A 19,080-nucleotide genomic window follows, 5' to 3' on the forward strand; every position below is an offset into this window, starting at 1 on the left:
TCAGTTAATGACGTTTAATGTGATATTTAATATGTGAATGAGAAATTAAATCTCTTTGTTTTAATTCCCAGGGACCTTTCATCATCAGCAGGGGGTGCTGAAGACCCTCGTTCATCCCAGCTTCATCCCCCCGGCAACAACATCCTGTTACTGAGCCAGAAGAAGATCATGAAGAAGAGGAACCGCCGGATCCTGGACAACTGGATCACCATCCAGGAGCTGCTGGCTCACGGCTCGAGGTCTCCGGACGGAAAGAAGATATACAACCCTCTGCTTTCTGTGACCACGGTGTGATCTGAGCCAGCCGGAGGAAGAGGAGCCGAAGGAGACAAAAAATATGAAGATTCAGTAGTTCAATGAATCAAAGAAGAAAATGTGGAGATGTTCTGTGTAATACTCAGACTTGGAACAACAATCTGCTTTAAATAATGCGTACGAGCAGAATGAGACAGCAGAGGAATATGCAAAAACATTAAGATGAGAAATGAGAGGATGGAAGCAGCAGGATACCTGAAAAGGGATTGGATCTGTTTTCTGCAGTCAAATAAGCCCATCAGCTGGTGCTGGACTGGATCCTGATCAGGACCACAGTCTCAGGAGCAACAAACACTTTGTTTTAGATTGATCTCTTTCATGACCCTGATTCAAACTTGTAAAAGTCCATTGAAGGCAGCGATAGCAGCTCTTTGCTTATGAAATATGTCACGAGACTATTCCTGAACCTGCAGGACACAGATTTGACCTGCTGGTTGTGAATTTGCTCAGGGTCGTGCAAACTGAGGCCAAGGTGCATCAACATGAGTTAAACATGTTTTAACAGGACTTTATGAATCTACTTCATAAAAGTACAGACAAGAGGACAAATGAGAAATAACAACTGGACGACCGTCTCCTCTCTGCGGTCTGAACATCAGCTTGTCTTCTTCTGACTAACTGAATCAAACCTCATCTGGGAACATTTGGGAACATTTGGGAATTGTTTTGCTCGTCTGTGGCATCATGTTTGTTGGCAAGGTGAGATTTGAATCCTTGCTGAACGCTGCGATGACGTCAGTTACAACCGCACCAAACGCCACGACTGGTCCAAATCACAAGCTGCTGTTGATTTGGACGTTTCATGTTGAAAAGTTGTGGTAATTATTGCAGAGATTTCTTGAATTTATGTTAATTATTGTGATGTTTCCTGGAGTTCGGACACTGAAATGCTTCACAGAGTGTGTAGACTGTGGAGAGATCTTTGAGACTTTGTTCCTGTTTTCATAGAAAGAAGAAAAGAAAACTCAGAGAATGATGATAAATGTTTGGCGGTAACTCTGACGCAGAAACAAATGGACAAAATGAAGTAAAGTATTATTGATACACATGCTGGAAGAAGAAGCAACATTCAGTATAATAATAATCTCTCCAGGAGTTCATCTGTGACAAACAGCTGTTTTATTGATCGGTTGCCTTTTTAATTCGCTGATGATCACTTTCCCAGAATGCATTCTGACTCCTCAGGGAGACTCAAAGCATCGGTTGCAGCTGCATTCTGGGTAATTTTCTGCTCCTATATGATTGTGATTTTCGTTCACAGTGTTTTAACCGTGCTGGACTCGTGTCCAGTCAGATATTTATATGAGTAATGAAACGCATGAATTAAATATTGAACGTTGTGAATTATTGGACATAATTCTTGAAGCTAAAGTAGTGTAGTGTACAAACCTTTGTGCAGACATTTTTAGTAGTGAAGACATTAAATGCTGAGTTAATTGATTAAAATGAAGTGAAATCAGACGTGAAGTTCTCTCTGCTCTTTATTTGAGTCATAAAACTAACGTGTTGACCTGACTGATCAGCTGTCACAGTAAAACACCAGAAATCCACTTCTGACTGGAGACAAACTAACTTCTCTTAATTCTCTGATGTACTTTGACTCTGGGTTAGTATTATAACTGACTGACGACTGTAATAAAAGCACTGCATTGTTTTACAGATGAAATAAGATTTGAAAGTATCCTGTAAACAGCTGTAAGGTTCCCTTATTAGCTTCTCTCTGAGCTCTCAACCTCATTTTAAGGTCTTTGTCAGCAGATGGAGAAAACTCCAACTGAGTTCAACATTATCAGACACTAAACTGTTGGTGGATTTTATTTGCTTCAGTCCTGCCAGTGGAGGAAAGAAACACCAGTAACGTCTACAGGCTGAGCAACAACAGCAAGGTCATGACTAAATGCAGCGTTGTCATCGTGAAACAAATATTATTTCTCACACTGGACCAAAGCTTTACTGCAATGATCTGGAAATATAAGAATTATTTATAGTCAATCATCTGTCATGTTTGCAGCTGATCTAAAGCAGTTCACACATCAGGCTCAACAGTCAGGACTTGATGCTACGACACTATTTACATGTTCATTCACTGGTTTCATCAGACTGTAACAAGCAGCATGTTTGCTCCCTGCTGGACCACAACTCAGGACACATTTTCAACTAAGGAATTAATAGAGTACCTTCCTACCTTCTGTACTGATACAGCCTAGCCTGTAGATGGTGCAGCAGCACTACTATATGGCAGTGCACTGTGATGTATGTAGGCAGGGAAGAACGACAATAAAACAAGGCTCTATGTGAAAGTCATCTAGCGTGACTAGCAGTCATTACACCTTCATGGAGGCGCAACCACCAACACAACCACCAACACAACCACAAGCACAAGCACCAACACAAGCACCAACACAACCACCAACACAACCACCAGCACAAGCACCAACACAACCACCAACACAAGCACCAACACAAGCACCAACACAACCACCAACACAACCACAAGCACAAGCCTGAACACAACCACCAACACAACCACCAGCACAACCACCAACACAACCACAAGCACAAGCTCGAACACAACCACCAACACAACCACCAACACAACCACCAGCACAACCACCAGCACAACCACCAGTACAACCACCAACACAACCACCAGCACAACCACCAACACAACCACCAACACAACCACAAGCACAAGCTCGAACACAACCACCAACACAACCACAACCACAAGCTCGAACACAACCACCAACACAACCACAAGCACAAGCTCGAACACAACCACCAACACAACCACCAACATAACCACCAGCACAAGCTCGAACACAATCACCAACACAACCACCAGCACAACCACCAGTACAACTACCAACACAACCACCAGCACAACCACCAGCACAACCACCAGCACAACCACAAACACAACCACCAGCACAACCACCAGCACAACCACCAACATAACCACCAGCACAACCACCAGCACAACCACCAGCACAACCACAAACACAACCACCAGCACAACCACCAGCACAACCACCAACATAACCACCAGCACAACCACCAGCACAACCACCAGCACAACCACCAACACAACCACCAACATAACCACCAGCACAACCACCAGCACAACCACCAGCACAACCACCAACACAACCACCAACACAACCACAAGCACAAGCCTGAACACAACCACCAACACAACCACCAGCACAACCACCAACACAACCACCAGCACAACCACCAACACAACCACCAGCACAACCACCAGCACAACCACCAGTACAACCACCAACACAACCACCAGCACAACCAAAAGCACAAGCTCGAACACAACCACCAACACAACCACCAACACAACCACCAGCACAACCACCAACACAACCACCAACACAACCACCAACATAACCACCAGCACAACCACCAGCACAACCACCAGCACAACCACCAACACAACCACCAACACAACCACAAGCACAAGCCTGAACACAACCACCAACACAACCACCAGCACAACCACCAACACAACCACCAGCACAACCACCAACACAACCACCAGCACAACCACCAGCACAACCACCAGTACAACCACCAACACAACCACCAGCACAACCAAAAGCACAAGCTCGAACACAACCACCAACACAACCACAAACACAACCACCAACACAACCACCAGCACAACCACCAACACAACCACCAGCACAACCACCAGCACAACCACCAGCACAACCACCAACACAACCACCAACACAACCACCAACACAACCACCAGCACAACCACCAACACAACCACCAACACAACCACCAACACAACCACCAGCACAACCACAAACACAACCACAAGCACAAGCTCGAACACAACCACCAACACAACCACCAGCACAACCACCAGCACAACCAAAAGCACAAGCTCGAACACAACCACCAACACAACCACAAACACAACCACCAACACAACCACCAGCACAACCACCAACACAACCACCAGCACAACCACCAACACAACCACCAGCACAACCACCAACACAACCACCAGCACAACCACAAACACAACCACAAGCACAAGCTCGAACACAACCACCAACACAACCACCAGCACAACCACAAGCACAACCACAAGCACAAGCTCGAACACAACCACTAGCACAACCACAAGCACAACCACAAGCACAACCAGTGAGTCACCTTTCTCTTCATTGACCCCATGACCTTTCCTCTGGCTCCATCCAGGAGAGCAGCTAACGTGTCAGGCATACTGTCATACTGCACACACCGCCACTTTCATCACTACAGTAGAATTACTAACTAACATATGAGCTGAAATGTTTTTAATAATAAATCTCACTAACAAGCATTTGATGATTTGAAGATACTTTACAAATGTGTAAAACTTTTAAATTAGCTTAAATGTGACATTTCCTTCAGGATTGTGAAAGATTCACAAACCATGAACAAACATATGAGCACAAGTATGAAGAAGCTTTTTGAGATATACTATATAAATAAATCAGAGCTAAATGACTCTCTGGACCGTAAACACTTTGTGAAATTGTGCGGCTAAAGAAAGATCATAGAAACAAAGAAGACGTGAAGACTGTGATGAGCAACTGTTCACCTGTTTTCTCGCTCTGCTGCTGCTCCAAATTCTCAGAGACTCGCATGGAAAAGTCTGGAGCTGAGAACGATAAAACACAACTCAGCAATAGACTCACAACGGGAGAGGAGATATGGGTTCTACTGTGGTTCTGCTGTGGTTCTGCTGTGGGTTCTACTGTAGTTCTGCTGTGTGTTCTGCTGTGGTTCTGCCGTGGGTTCTACTGTGGTTCTGCTGTGGGTTCTACTGTGGGTTCTACTGTGGTTCTGCTGAGGTTCTGCTGTGGTTCTGCTGTGGGTTCTACTGTGGTTCTGCTGTGTGTTCTGCTGTACTGTGGTTCTGCTGTGGTTCTACTGTGGGTTCTACTGTGGTTCTAATGTGGTTCTGCTGTGGTTCTGCTGTGGTTCTGCTGTGGGTTGTACTGTGGTTCTACTGTGGTTCTACTGCGGTTCTACTGTAGTTCTGCTGTGTGTTCTGCTGTGGGTTCTGCTGTGGGTTCTGCTGTGGTTCTACAGTGGTTCTGCTGTGGGTTCTGCTGTGGGTTCTGCTGTGACTCTACAGTGGTTCTGCTGTGTGTTACCTGCACCTGTGGGTCGGATGGCGATGGAAGGGATGGCTGAGGCAGGTGCACAGCTTCCTGGACCGGAGAGGGAAGTGTGTGTCATTGATTGGTCGGCTGATACGAGTGATGGAAACAGCAGGAGAGTCCAGTTTGGTTTTGAAGTGGACGGATCAATGAAGTGGATGAATGATGATGAAACAGAAGGAATCAGACATTGAACACATATGAGTGAATTAGCATCATGTGGGACATTTCTTGCATTTCACACTTCCGGAATATACTGCGATATGAAAAGCTAATACATTAAATCTGAAATCATTACATCAGTAGTCTGAGTCTCAGACAGTCTTCCTCATGTGGGACACTGACGAGTCTTTTTAAAAGGCCAAAACCAGCTTGATTTTAACAGCCCCAGTTATTGAAGATCAGTTGCCCTTCACCTTAAATATCTAAAACAATGAGCTGGAGGAAAGAACTGTTGTTTTTGCACATCTGTTCCCCTGCACATGTTGCCTGACTGAAGGACTTTCAGAACTGTCCCGCTTTATAAATCATATTTCCTAAAGCAGGACAATGGAAACTTAGACTGAAATAACAAATATAGAATATATTTACACCATATTATAATATTTTCTGATGAACAAACATGTCATAAACACATCCTGATCAAAACTAGCAGGACACTGTGTGACACTATGTGACTGACCTTTGGGTGGCCTTCACTCTGGGTACTTTTTGTTTGAAGATTGCATCACCATGATCATGAATGGAAATCTGAGAAGTCATGTGATGTTGATCATATGACATCACAGCTTTTATTAACCCACAGTTTTATTGACTTTCAGATCAGATCTGTGATGCTGATCTTAACCGTCTGGCAGGGATTCGGTGCAGAAGTCACGTTGACGCCACAGCTGTACAGTCCTGAGTCAGACTTGGACAGGTCCACAATGGTCACATAAAACACTCCGTTCTTCTCGTAGTCGATCCTGTATCTGCCTCTCTGAGCTCTGAACTCACTGCTTTCTATAAGAACGTCCTGCTTTTTACACGCGTCCCTACAGAAGAACAAGTTGAAGAGTCCAGCTGAAGGAGCAGAGCATCTGACTGTGATACTTCCACCTTCGGTTCCAGTACAAACACTGATCACTGGATCTCTGAGAGTTGTGTTTCCATCACACATTGCTGTAGGACGGATGAAGACTCATATTAGGACTGTTTGGTAATAACAAAAATAAGAATAACATTATTTATTTTTAACACACACACACACACACATATATATATATATATATACATTATGAACATGTTTCACAAAAGATGAAAAGATAAAGTACAAAATAATAGAAATTAAGATTAAAATGAGGAGCAATTTAAGAACAATTGTTCTGGGGAGAGATTTAAATGAAGATAAACAACCAGCTTCCCTGATGTCGTCTGGCAGTTTGTTCTTGTTTTTAGTCTTTAACTGAGATTTACTGTCAGACTGCACAATGGCACAATTTGCCCCAAAGTAGGGGTACAATGAGCATGGGGATGGGGTAAATAGTGCTACCATTAAATACTGATATAAAAAATTACACAAAATCAAACAAATTAATTGTAAAATTAAAAATAATTTTGAACTGTATTAATGCCATCAATTCAACAAAGGCAAAAACTTGTACTTTTAAGTAAAATCATATGTTTGTGTCTTGTTGTTCAACATGTCACCTCAACATTTTCAGTAAAGATTAAACTGTGATCTTTGTGTGGTAGCTACAGAAAGAATGTGTGTAAATGTGCTTTTATAAAGGAAAACCTGGTCCAGGTCTGAGTGCTGGACCCCTACAGTGAGGGGGTCTGGGGGCTCTGTTATGCTGGGATGGTTTGGGTCCACTTGTCCCCTTAGAGGGAAGGGTCACTGCTAATCAATACAAAGTAGTTGTGAGTGATCAGCTTTATCCTGTGATGAAACATGTCTATCCTGATGGGAGTGGTCTCTTCCAGGATGATGATGATGGTTTGATGAGGATTAAATGATGTGAATCATGTTATGACCTTCACAGTCACCAGATCTCAACCCAGCTGACGTGTTAGACAGCGCTCTACATCATCATCATCACAGCACCACATGAGGAAGATCTTTATGAACAATGATGAAGAGTTCAGAGACTGTAGGATCAATACCAAGGAGCTCTGAAGCTGTTCTGCTGGTCCCACACCTTACTGAGACACTTTATGTCGGCTTTTCCTTTAATTTGTCGACAGTGTGCATGTGCAGCATGTTTGTTTGTGGCTTAAACTTAACATTAGTCAACAATTAGGTATTTATTCATGAGGATTGTAGGACTTGTAACAGGGATCAAACATGAACAGGGTCTCTAGTCCCTAGAATATCAGAAAATAATTTTGGGGGTAAATTGAGTCATTGACTCAACATCACTGGCACGTTTTACTCCACTACCTCCACTTAGACAAAACTGTTTCACACAGTGGCTCAGATCCACAATTATGCTGAGTTTATGGCCTTGTTTTGTAGCTTATATTGACTTAAATTAACATGTAATAATGTCCAAAACTTATCTTTTTTTAATTTAGATACAAGACTGATAACTTTAGTAACATGATGAATTCACTTGGCATGACAAAAATCTTTTTTTTTTGCTCTGTTTTGCTGACCACTCTCTCCATGTGCTTGAGTCCAAGAGGGATTGAGTAATGTGAACTATTCTTCCTTAATTTGTGGTCACATGATTACTTTTGCTTATGGTTGCCTAGATACAGGGGGTGGCTTATTTTACCCCGTTCTTCCCTAAGCTGTTTCTACTGTATTCATTTAAACAGAGTAGATGTTCATGGTTTGGACTTTATTTAATTTTATTTTTGTCATCACAACTTGAACAAAATGATTGAATAAATAATTAAATAAATAAACAGTGTTGGCACATTTTTATTTCTTATACTATAAATGCTGAGTTTTTAAATAAAAGGCTTCACTCTAAAACAAAGGTGACTGTACTCTCTCTTTAATGTCAGCATTGTTATAAAAATGATGATTACACTGTGTATGAGTGTTACTATTTAAACTGGATCATGATGAATTGTTCCTGTGTTGTACAGCAGCAACTCTGCAACATCAGCAGACTCATCAGCCAAGGTTAAAGGATGTTCAGTATTATATTTGTAAAGAGGAAGATGTAGAAATTGCCAAGTAGTCTCAGACAGTCTTCCTCATGTGGGACACTGACGAGTCTTTTTAAAAGGCCAAAACCAGCTTGATTTTAACAGCCCCAGTTATTGAAGACCAGTTGCCCTTCACCTTAAATATCTAAAACAATGAGCTGGAGGAAAGAACTGTTGTTTTTGCACATCTCTTCCCCTGCACATGTTGCCTGACTGAAGGACTTTCAGAACTGTCCCACTTTATAAATCATATTTCCTAAAGCAGGACAATAGAAAATTAGACTGAAATAACAAATATAGAATATATTTACACCATATTATAATATTTTCTGATGAACAAACATGTCATAAACACATCCTGATCAAAACTAGCAGGACACTGTGTGACACTATGTGACTGACCTTTGGGTGGCCTTCACTCTGGATACTTTTTGTTTGAAGATTGCATCACCATGATCATGAATGGAAATCTGAGAAGTCATGTGATGTTGATCAATATTATATTTGTAAAGAGGAAGATGTAGAAATTAGAATTGCTTGGAGACAGGGTGAGACATGTCATACGGGGGTCAGTTGGGCAGGAGAACTGAAAACAGACATGACGTTATCTATAAGTCTGTATTTGATAGATTAAGAAAGAACTGTAATAAAACCCTGTTGTAAGCGCTCCACTGGGAGCCTTTCTCTTTGTAACCTCATCCTGTGTGTTGCATTGTGAAACGCTCCTTCTTGTACAAGAAAATAAATTCTGTTAAAGTTTGATACTTCGGCTCTGGTCTCTATTGTTTAATGGTCATTACGAAGAAATTCTTTAATGTCAGCATGACACAACACACTCAGTAAGAATCTGTTTTATTAGTCAATGCAAGCAGACAAAGAAGGATTCAGAAAGGATCAATAGTTAATCTCTGTCGCTGTCTGACTCATCATTTCCATATAAAGTGTGCATCAAATGGCAAAAGATGATATAGAAATGATACAGAATAGACTCGATGCCTGTTGGTCCGCTGGTCTGGAGGCCGGAGCAAAGCTCAATATGTGGAACACTGAAAAAAAAAAATAAAATCAACAGTTTCATTATCAAGTCATGAAATAACAGCAGAGCTGAAATATATGTTGTTCCTGACATTCTGTGTTTTGGATCAGAAGGTCAGATGGATGTTAGAGTGTCGCTCACATTGTGCTTCCAGTCTACAAACATCCTCTCAGACTCTCGTTCAGTTAAACTCAAACCCAGACGGACAGATGAGTTCTGTGTTCAGGTCAAATCTGCAGTAAAGACTCATGTACAACAGGGACGAGTGCTGCACGCTAGCTGAGGCTGTGCATCAGTCCCTCTAGTGTTTCTGTGATTCGTATGACTCTCCACAGCGCCACATATTGCTCATGTAGTTCAGCTCAAGTTTAAACACCGTTCTTCATCTGCTACCCAACCTGTAACCATAGCAACATTAAACAGCACAGCTGCCAGAGCTGACTCATTATAAACTGCAGCGAGCAAAGCTGAGTTATCAACTTGCTAAACTGTGTTTTTCCTGAAGGCTTGAAGGAAGAAGCTGTTTGATAGTCTGGCAGACCTGGCACACATGTTCTGGAGCCTCCTTCCAGATGTCAGTGATGGTGGGAGGTTCCAGCTACTATGTTGGAGGCCTTTCAGACACAGTTATGATGGAGAGAGAGACGCCTATGATCCTGTCTGCACTGTTCACTGTTCACTGTTCACTGTTCACTGAGACTTTGCAGTTCTCGTACCAGGCAGTGATACAGATCACAAAACCAAAGGCGTGACCAGTCCACTATAAACACCTTGGCACTACCTTCGATCACAAGCTCACCTTTGAGACCAGTGGTGAGCTGATACTCTCCAACTGCCAACAACACCTGTTCTTCCTCAGGAAGATGAGGAAGTTCCAGGTCCAGCCATCGGTCCTGTTTGTTGGAGGTAGATTATGTCCATCTTTGCTGTCTGAACATCAGCTTGTCTTCTTCTGACTAACTGAATCAAACCTCATTTGGGAACATTTGGGAACATCTGGGAACATTTGGAGATTGTTTTGCTCGTCTATGGCATCGTGTTTGTTGGCAGGTGAGATCTGTCATGAACCCTTGCTGAATGCTGTGATAACGTAGCAGACACGGGCTGATGGCGCCACCTAGAGTCGGGTTCTGCTTGAGGTTTCTTCCCGTTAAAGGGGAGTTTTTCCTGCTGCTGATGGAGGAATGTTGGGTCTCTGTAGATTAAAGAGTTCAGTCTAGACCTGCTCTATGTGGAAACAGCCCTGAGATGACTTCTGTTGTGATTTGTTGCTTTATAAATAAAACTGAATTGACTTGACGTAAGTTACCATGACACAAAACGCCACAACTGATCCAAATCACAAACTGTCTGTTGATTTGGACATTTCATGTAGAAAAGTTGCAGTAATTTAGCAAAATTGCAGCAGCGTTAATTACTGCGATCTCACAATTGCAGTTTCCTGGAGGGGCTGATAAACACTGTGGTGCTTCATGCTTTATGCTTGTTTTATGCAACATTCAGTAACATACATGAAGTCTGACTGACTCAGGATTTAGAAAATACTTGATCCAAAGGATTTTGCTGTGCGGCTAAAACAACAACACCGCTGTGTCTCAGAGTTTTGGTCTGGTTGAAGAAAAACATGGCGACAGTCATTTGTTTTCTATTTCTTAAATGTGACTTTCAAGAGGCAAAAACTTCACTGTGATCGAGTGTCAGCAACAGGAGCTGAGATGGGGAAGTAAGAGTTACAGGAAGTCACCTCAATGTTCTCAGTGTAGGACGACTCTGCGATGTTTAATCCTGTAGAAGAAGAAGTAAAAAGGTGTTTTGTTGTGTGTTTGTTTATCTGAAGGAGTAATTAGTGAAGGAACAGGCAGAAGTGGCTCACCAGAGGAGTTCCTTTTGATCTTTCTGTAGAGGAGCAGTAAAACAGCCACCAGCACAACAAGCCCGGCCAGACATAGAACCAGAGGAAGGAGGTAACCTGGACGACACACACAGACGTCTCAAATACTGATTTACATCATATTGAACACAACACTCCTGTCACCTTTCTCTTTATTGACCCCATGACCTTTCCTCTGGCTCCATCCAGGAGAGCAGCTAACATGTCAGGCATACTGTCATACTGCACACACCGCCACTTTCACCACTACAGTAGAATTACTAACATATGAGCTGAAATGTTTTTAATAATAAATCTCACTAACAAGCATTTGATGATTTGAAGGTACTTTACAAATGTGTAAAACTTTTAAATTAGCTTAAATGTGACATTTCCTTCAGGATTGTGAAAGATTCACAAACCATGAACAAACATATGAGCACAAGTATGAAGAAGCTTTTTGAGATATACTATATAAATAAATCAGAGCTAAATGACTCTCTGGACCGTAAACACTTTGTGAAATTGTGCGGCTAAAGAAAGATCATAGAAACAAAGAAGACGTGAAGACTGTGATGAGCAACTGTTCACCTGTTTTCTCGCTCTGCTGCTGCTCCAAATTCTCAGAGACTCGCTTTGAAAAGCCTCGACCTGAGAACGATAAAACACAACTCAGCAATAGACTCACAACGGGAGAGGAGATATGGGTTCTACTGTGGTTCTGCTGTGGTTCTGCTGTGGGTTCTACTGTGGTTCTGCTGTGGTTCTATTGTGGGTTCTACTGTGGTTCTGCTGAGGTTCTGCTGTGGTTCTGCTGTGGGTTCTACTGTGGTTCTGCTGTGGGTTCTACTGTGGTTCTACACTGGTTCTGCTGTGCCTATTTATAATGTGTATTATTATTATTATTATTATTATTATTACCATTAGCAGTTCTACTGTGATTTCTACTGTGGTTCTACTGTGGTTCTACTGTGGTTCTGCTGTGGGTTCTACTGTGGATTCAGCTGTGGGTTCTGCTGTGGTTCTACAGTGGTTCTGCTGTGGGTTCTGCTGTGGTTCTACTGTGGTTCTACTGTGGTTCTGCTGTGGGTTCTACTGTGGTTCTACTGTGGTTCTGCTGTGGGTTCTACTGTGGGTTCTGCTGTGGTTCTACAGTGGTTCTGCTGTGGGTTCTACTGTGGGTTCAGCTGTGGTTCTGCTGTGGGTTCTGCTGTGGTTCTACAGTGGTTCTGCTGTGGGTTCTGCTGTGGGTTCTGCTGTGTGTTCTGCTGTGGGTTCTGCTGTGGTTCTACAGTGGTTCTGCTGTAGGTTCTGCTCTGTGTTCTACTCTGGGTTCTGCTGTGGGTTTACAAATGTGTAAAACTTTTAAATTAGCTTAAATGTGACATTTCCTTCAGGATTGTGAAAGATTCACAAACCATGAACAAACATATGAGCACAAGTATGAAGAAGCTTTTTGAGATATACTATATAAATAAATCAGAGCTAAATGACTCTCTGGACCGTAAACACTTTGTGAAATTGTGCGGCTAAAGAAAGATCATAGAAACAAAGAAGACGTGAAGACTGTGATGAGCAAATGTTCACCTCCTTTCGTTTCCCCCCGCCGCCTCCACGTATCCCCATAGTCTGGCCAGTCTGGCCAGTCTCGACCTGAGAACGATAAAACACAACTCAGCAATAGACTCATAACGGGAGAGGAGATATGGGTTCTACTGTGGTTCTACACTGGTTCTGCTGTGCCTATTTATAATGTGTATTATTATTATTATTATTATTATTATTATTATTATTATTATTATTATTATTATCATTAGCAGTTCTGCTGTGGTTCTACTTTGGTTCTACTGTGAATTCTACTGTGGTTCTACTGTGGGTTCTGCTGTAGGTTCTGCTGTGCCTATTTATAATGTGTATTATTATTATTATTATTATTATTATTATTATTATTATTATTATCATTAGCAGTTCTGCTGTGGTTCTACTGTGGTTCTACTGTGAATTCTACTGTGGTTCTACTGTGGGTTCTGCTGTAGGTTCTGCTGTGTGTTCTACAGTGGTTCTACAGTGGTTCTGCTGTAGGTTCTGCTGTGTGTTCTACTGTGGGTTCTGCTGTGGGTTCTACTGTGTTTCTGCTGTAGGTTCTGCTGTGGGTTCTGCTGTGGCTCTACTGTGGTTCTGCTGTAGGTTCTGCTGTGTGTTCTGCTGTGGTTCTACTGTGGTTCTACTGTGGTTCTGCTGTGTGTTCTGCTGTGGGTTCTGCTGTGGTTCTACTGTGGTTCTGCTGTGGGTTCTAGCAAAGCAGCTCCAGAGTCAAATTATAAATCAGGGACAATAAAGAAAAATAGATCACACAATAAATGATCAAAATAAAGAGATGACAACACGTTGATTGATTGATCTTTGATTACAGATTTAGATGCATAAAAGTTTTTGAAACAAATGTGATCATGAACAGCTGAAGAGAGAAAGCACACGTTGCATCTCAGTGGACGAAGGACACCAGTGGAGGAAGACACTAAACTTTGTTCCCTTTCTTAGTCAGCCAATCAAGAATCAATTGATCCTGAATCCAATCAGACACTAAGAATCTGAATCAAATTGAACTGTGAGGTTCCCAGAGATTCCCGCCCCTGGAGCTGTGCTTACCTGCACCTGTGGGTAGGATGGCGATGGAAGGGATGGCTGAGGCAGGTGCACAGCTTCCTGGACCGGAGAGGGAAGTGTGTGTCATTGATTGGTCGGCTGATACGAGTGATGGAAACAGCAGGAGAGTCCAGTTTGGTTTTGAAGTGGACGGATCAATGAAGTGGATGAATGATGATGAAACAGAAGGAATCAGACATTGAACACATATGAGTGAATTAGCATCATGTGGGACATTTCTTGCATTTCACACTTCTGGAATATACTGCGATATGAAAAGCTAATACATTAAATCTGAAATCATTACATCAGTAGTCTGAGTGCCAAGTAGTCTCACACAGTCTTCCTCATGTGGGACACTGACGAGTCTTTTTAAAAGGCCAAAACCAGCTTGATTTTAACAGCCCCAGTTATTGAAGATCAGTTGCCCTTCACCTTAAATATCTAAAACAATGAGCTGGAAGAAAGAACTGTTGTTTTTGCACATCTGTTCCCCTGCACATGTTGCCTGACTGAAGGACTTTCAGAACTGTCCCGCTTTATAAATCATATTTCCTAAAGCAGGACAATGGAAAATTAGACTGAAATAACAAATATAGAATATATTTACACCATATTATAATATTTTCTGATGAACAAACATGTCATAAACACATCCTGATCAAAACTAGCAGGACACTGTGTGACACTATGTGACTGACCTTTGGGTGGCCTTCACTCTGGGTACTTTTTGTTTGAAGATTGCATCACCATGATCATGAATGGAAATCTGAGAAGTCATGTGATGTTGATCATATGACATCACAGCTTGTATTAACCCACAGTTTTATTGACTTTCATTAGTTTGAGGAAGATCTGAACCCACCGGAGCGTCGGTGTCCCACATAACAGCGATTCACCTCCTGAACAGAAACTCACCGTCTATGACGCTGATCTTAACCGTCTGGCAGGGATTCGGTGCAGAAGTCACGTTGACGCCACAGCTGTACAGTCCTGAGTCAGACTTGGACAGGTCCGCAATGGTCACATCAAACACTCCGTTCTTCTCGTAGTCGATCCTGTATCTGTCTCTCTGAGCACTGAACTTACTGCTTTCTATAAGAACGTCCTGCTTTTTACACGCGTCCCTACAGAAGAACAAGTTGAAGAGTCCAGCTGAAGGAGAAGAGCATCTGACTGTGATACTTCCACCTTCGGTTCCAGTACAAACACTGATCACTGGATCTCTGAGAGTTGTGTTTCCATCACACATTGCTGTAGGATGGATGAAGACTCATATTAGGACTGTTTGGTAATAACAAAAATAAGAATAACATTATTTATTTTTAACACACACACAGATATATATATATATATATATATATATATATATATATAATGAACATGTTTCACAAAAGATGAAAAGATAAAGTACAAAATAATAGAAATTAAGATTAAAATGAGGAGCAATTTAACAACAATTGTTCTGGGGAGAGATTTAAATGAAGATAAACAACCAGCTTCCCTTATGTCGTCTGGCAGTTTGTTCTTGTTTTTAGTCTTTAACTGAGATTTACTGTCAGACTGCAGGAAGCAGGATTAGTTTGTTCATCCTGAGATGACGGAGACTCTGGCTGTCAGTTTCAGAGAGAGAGTAAGTTGACACTCTGGGCCAGTTACCGTGGTAACTTAAACTCTGGGTCAATTACCGTGGTCCCTGAGTGTCAGTTACCACGGTAACTGACAATCTGGATGAATTACCGTGGTAACTGACACTCTGGGTCAGTTATCATGGTAACTGACACTGTGGTTCAGTTACTGTAATAACTGACAATCTGGATCAATTACCGTGGTAACTGACACTCTAATTCAGTTACCACAGTAACTTACAATCTGGGTCAATTACCGTGGTAACTGACACTCTGGGTCAGCTGACATTTTTTGCACTTCTGCTGATGGCAGTTCTCAGGACGGTGAAGGTGGGAATAATTCTACTAGTATTACTAGTGCGGTTATTTATTTTATAGTTTATTCTTTTAAATGTATAATAATAATAGTTGAACTGCTGCTTAAGTTGTCTGTTTTTTTCTTTTTTTTTCTGTAAAGCATAGATGGTTCTATATTGATGCTTTTGATTCATATCCTGCACTGTAACTGTCATTGTCCTGTTTTATGTCTGATTCTATTTTAGCTCATTTTTTATTTTCTATTTAACTCTTTTCTCTTGTATTTAAAAATCTTTTTATAATGTATTTCTTTTAAATTTTTGATGTCTTTAATGTTTTATGCAAACCTCTTTTATTGCCTTGTTGTTGAAATGTGCTGCATAAATAAACTTGCCTTGCTGTGCCTATTAATAATGTGTATTATTATTATCATTAGCAGTTGCAGTGGTTGTAGTTTTAGATGCACTAATATTATTCACATGTAGTTCACTGTTAGGAAATAAAAACTCACCGTCTGTAACTCTGACTTCAAACTCTCGCTCTGACTGTGGACAGGAAGCGTTGCCTAAACCACATCTGTACCGTCCAGAGTCGGACTGATCCAGCTGTGTGATTTTCACATAAAATACATTGAATTCTGTGTCATAATTAATGCTGTATTTGCCCTTCTGGGCTCTGACGCCTCTGGTCTCGAGGATAATCTTTTCCTTCGCATGCTCCTTGACGAAGAACTTGGGGCTTTGAGAGGAATTAAAGAAGCATCCAAAAGACAAATCGTCTCCTTCAGTTTTAGTGAAGACGGAGATGCTGCAGAGTCCTCCTGAGAAGATAGAAACACACATCATCACTTCTCACCTCCACAGCTTCTTTACAAGAAGCTAAACCGCAGCATGAAAGTACTTCAACATTTTAAAAGTACAGAATTTAAGCATCAAAAGTTAAAGTATCATTAAGCTCATTATGCAGAATTTAATCAATCATCAATCAATCAAACTTACAGCACCTTGCATGCAGCTTACAGATGACTGACGAGCCAATAATGAGACAGAACTAATGCAAACAAACGTAGAGACTAAAAACACGTGAAAAAGTCCTAAAACCATTGCAAATAGATTTAAAATAAAATTGGAACCAGACACAACAGATTAGAAGGAATGTAACATTTCAGAGGATGATATATATTATAAAGGATTAACATGTTCACAGCATTTTACTGTTGCAGCAGGTTGAGCTAAAGCTAATTAACTACTATTTAGGTCAAATTACATCTTATAAGCTATTCATGTTTTGTATTCATATTACTGTAAAATACATCAGTGAGCATTTTATTAGCAACACCTGCACATAATGTCACCTGCACAGTTGCCAGGTTTGAGTTTTTTCTGTGAAAAGAGGGAAAGAGATGGATATGGATGATCTGACAGCCTAGTTATAGTTAAAAGTTCTTTACTGAACAAAACTAACATGAGTGAGTTTATATTTTGTTTAAATTTCAGGTGTTGTTTAAAAGGTGTTTTTAGCTAATTTGTGACTTTATTAAAATTAAGACACCTGATCCTTTTTAAAGAAGAACCAAAGTTTCATAATACAAATGTTCTGCAATCAATATTCTGTTAGTTGCAGGAAACTTGATCTTCAGCCAAAATCAACAAACTGTAGGAACAAAACTACAGAATCTCAGGCCGGTTTAAACCGCTGCTTCATATGTTCATTATTAATATACAGATTATTAAGATACATAATCAATATAGAAGAGATTCCTGTTGTCACACTCTACATGTGTGTGTGTGTGTGTGTGTGTGTGTGTGTGTGTGTGTGTGTGTGTGTGTGTGTGGAAGGAAAAGAGAAAGAGAGCAAGAGCACATATGCAACAGTTTATTTTGGCATCCAAACAACTGTCCCAAAGTTAAAAACAAACCTTAAATAAATAACACACACACACAGTCTAAGCTGTGTCTAATATTCAGACTATTGATTGAATGTGTGAAATAACTTTCACTGCGTCTGTATAATAATTTTCTTCTTCAGTCTTTAAATTCATTGTAATAAACGAGTGAAAATAAACATGTTGAGTCTTGCTGCTGCTGTTCTGCAGTTTGTTATATTGAGTCCAGTACAGTACTGGAGTCCAGTCCAGTACAGCACTGGAGTGCAGCCAGTCCAGTACAGTACTAGAGTCCAGTCCAGTACAGCACTGGACTCCAGCACTGTACAGTACTCCAGTACAGTACTGTACAGTACTCTATATATATATACATATATATATATATATATATATATATATATATATATAGGTTTCATAAAAGTAGATTTTATGGCAGAGCTGATGTGTTGGTTTGCAGTAAATACAGGTGTTCCTAATAAACTGCTCACTCAGTGCAAATCTGCAAAACACCCAGAAACTGTATTAATTAGTGATGAAAACTCTGAAATGTAGAGCAACAGAAAGCAGAGTTACTCAACTAAATTACAAGTAAACCTAAAAACATTAACATTTGAGAATTGTGGTGATAGAATACATAACAGAATTATTAAATGTTTTAGAGTAAACAGAAACATTTAACAATAAATCAGTTCTCACCTGAGAAGAAGCAGAGCAGCAGAAGATGAAAGTTATTCATTCTGAACTTCATTCTGATGCAGAGATGACATCCAGTCTGATCAAACAGCTTTATAATCCCCCCGCCCCGCCCCCCGCCACCTCCTCCCGACACTCCCCCACCCTCCCCCACCCCTTCCCAACACTCCCCTCCCAACACTCCCCTCCCAACACTAAATAATGCGTACGAGCAGAATGAGACAGCAGAGGAATATGCAAAAACATTAAGATGAGAAATGAGAGGATGGAAGCAGCAGGATACCTGAAAAGGGATTGGATCTGTTTTCTGCAGTCAAATAAGCCCATCAGCTGGTGCTGGACTGGATCCTGATCAGGACCACAGTCTCAGGAGCAACAAACACTTTGTTTTA

At 41.2% G+C, this 19,080-nt stretch overlaps 2 protein-coding genes across 3 annotated transcripts in view; one reads left to right on the forward strand and one right to left on the reverse strand.

The window, feature by feature from the left end:
• LOC121895765 (PDZ domain-containing protein 4-like) overlaps positions 1–1,774 on the forward strand; it is a 29,947-nt gene extending 28,173 nt beyond the window's left edge. The window contains exon 17 of the mRNA XM_042409187.1: positions 72–1,774. Within this exon, the coding sequence (XP_042265121.1) occupies positions 72–294 (223 nt within the window). The 3' untranslated portion in view covers positions 295–1,774. The remainder of the gene's footprint in view (positions 1–71) is intronic.
• Positions 1,775–9,468: 7,694 nt separating this feature from the next.
• Positions 9,469–18,764, reverse strand: LOC121895107 (polymeric immunoglobulin receptor-like). 2 transcript variants are annotated; one of them, XM_042407939.1, is made up of 9 exons: positions 18,692–18,764; positions 16,622–16,930; positions 15,104–15,439; positions 14,189–14,284; positions 13,127–13,192; positions 12,131–12,190; positions 11,543–11,638; positions 11,414–11,454; positions 9,469–9,679 (listed from the first exon to the last, which is right to left on the reverse strand). In XM_042407939.1, exons 1-9 carry the CDS (start codon positions 18,741–18,743, stop codon positions 9,665–9,667), a joined length of 1,071 nt encoding a protein of 356 aa, XP_042263873.1. In that variant the 5' UTR covers positions 18,744–18,764; the 3' UTR covers positions 9,469–9,664. The 2 variants fall into 2 exon arrangements, with proteins under 2 accessions (XP_042263873.1, XP_042263874.1); XM_042407940.1 differs by lacking the exon at positions 13,127–13,192.
• Positions 18,765–19,080: the final 316 nt, after the last annotated feature.

This window comes from Thunnus maccoyii, chromosome 4 (assembly GCF_910596095.1).
Source record: "Thunnus maccoyii chromosome 4, fThuMac1.1, whole genome shotgun sequence".
Taxonomy (NCBI): Eukaryota; Metazoa; Chordata; class Actinopteri; order Scombriformes; family Scombridae; genus Thunnus; species Thunnus maccoyii.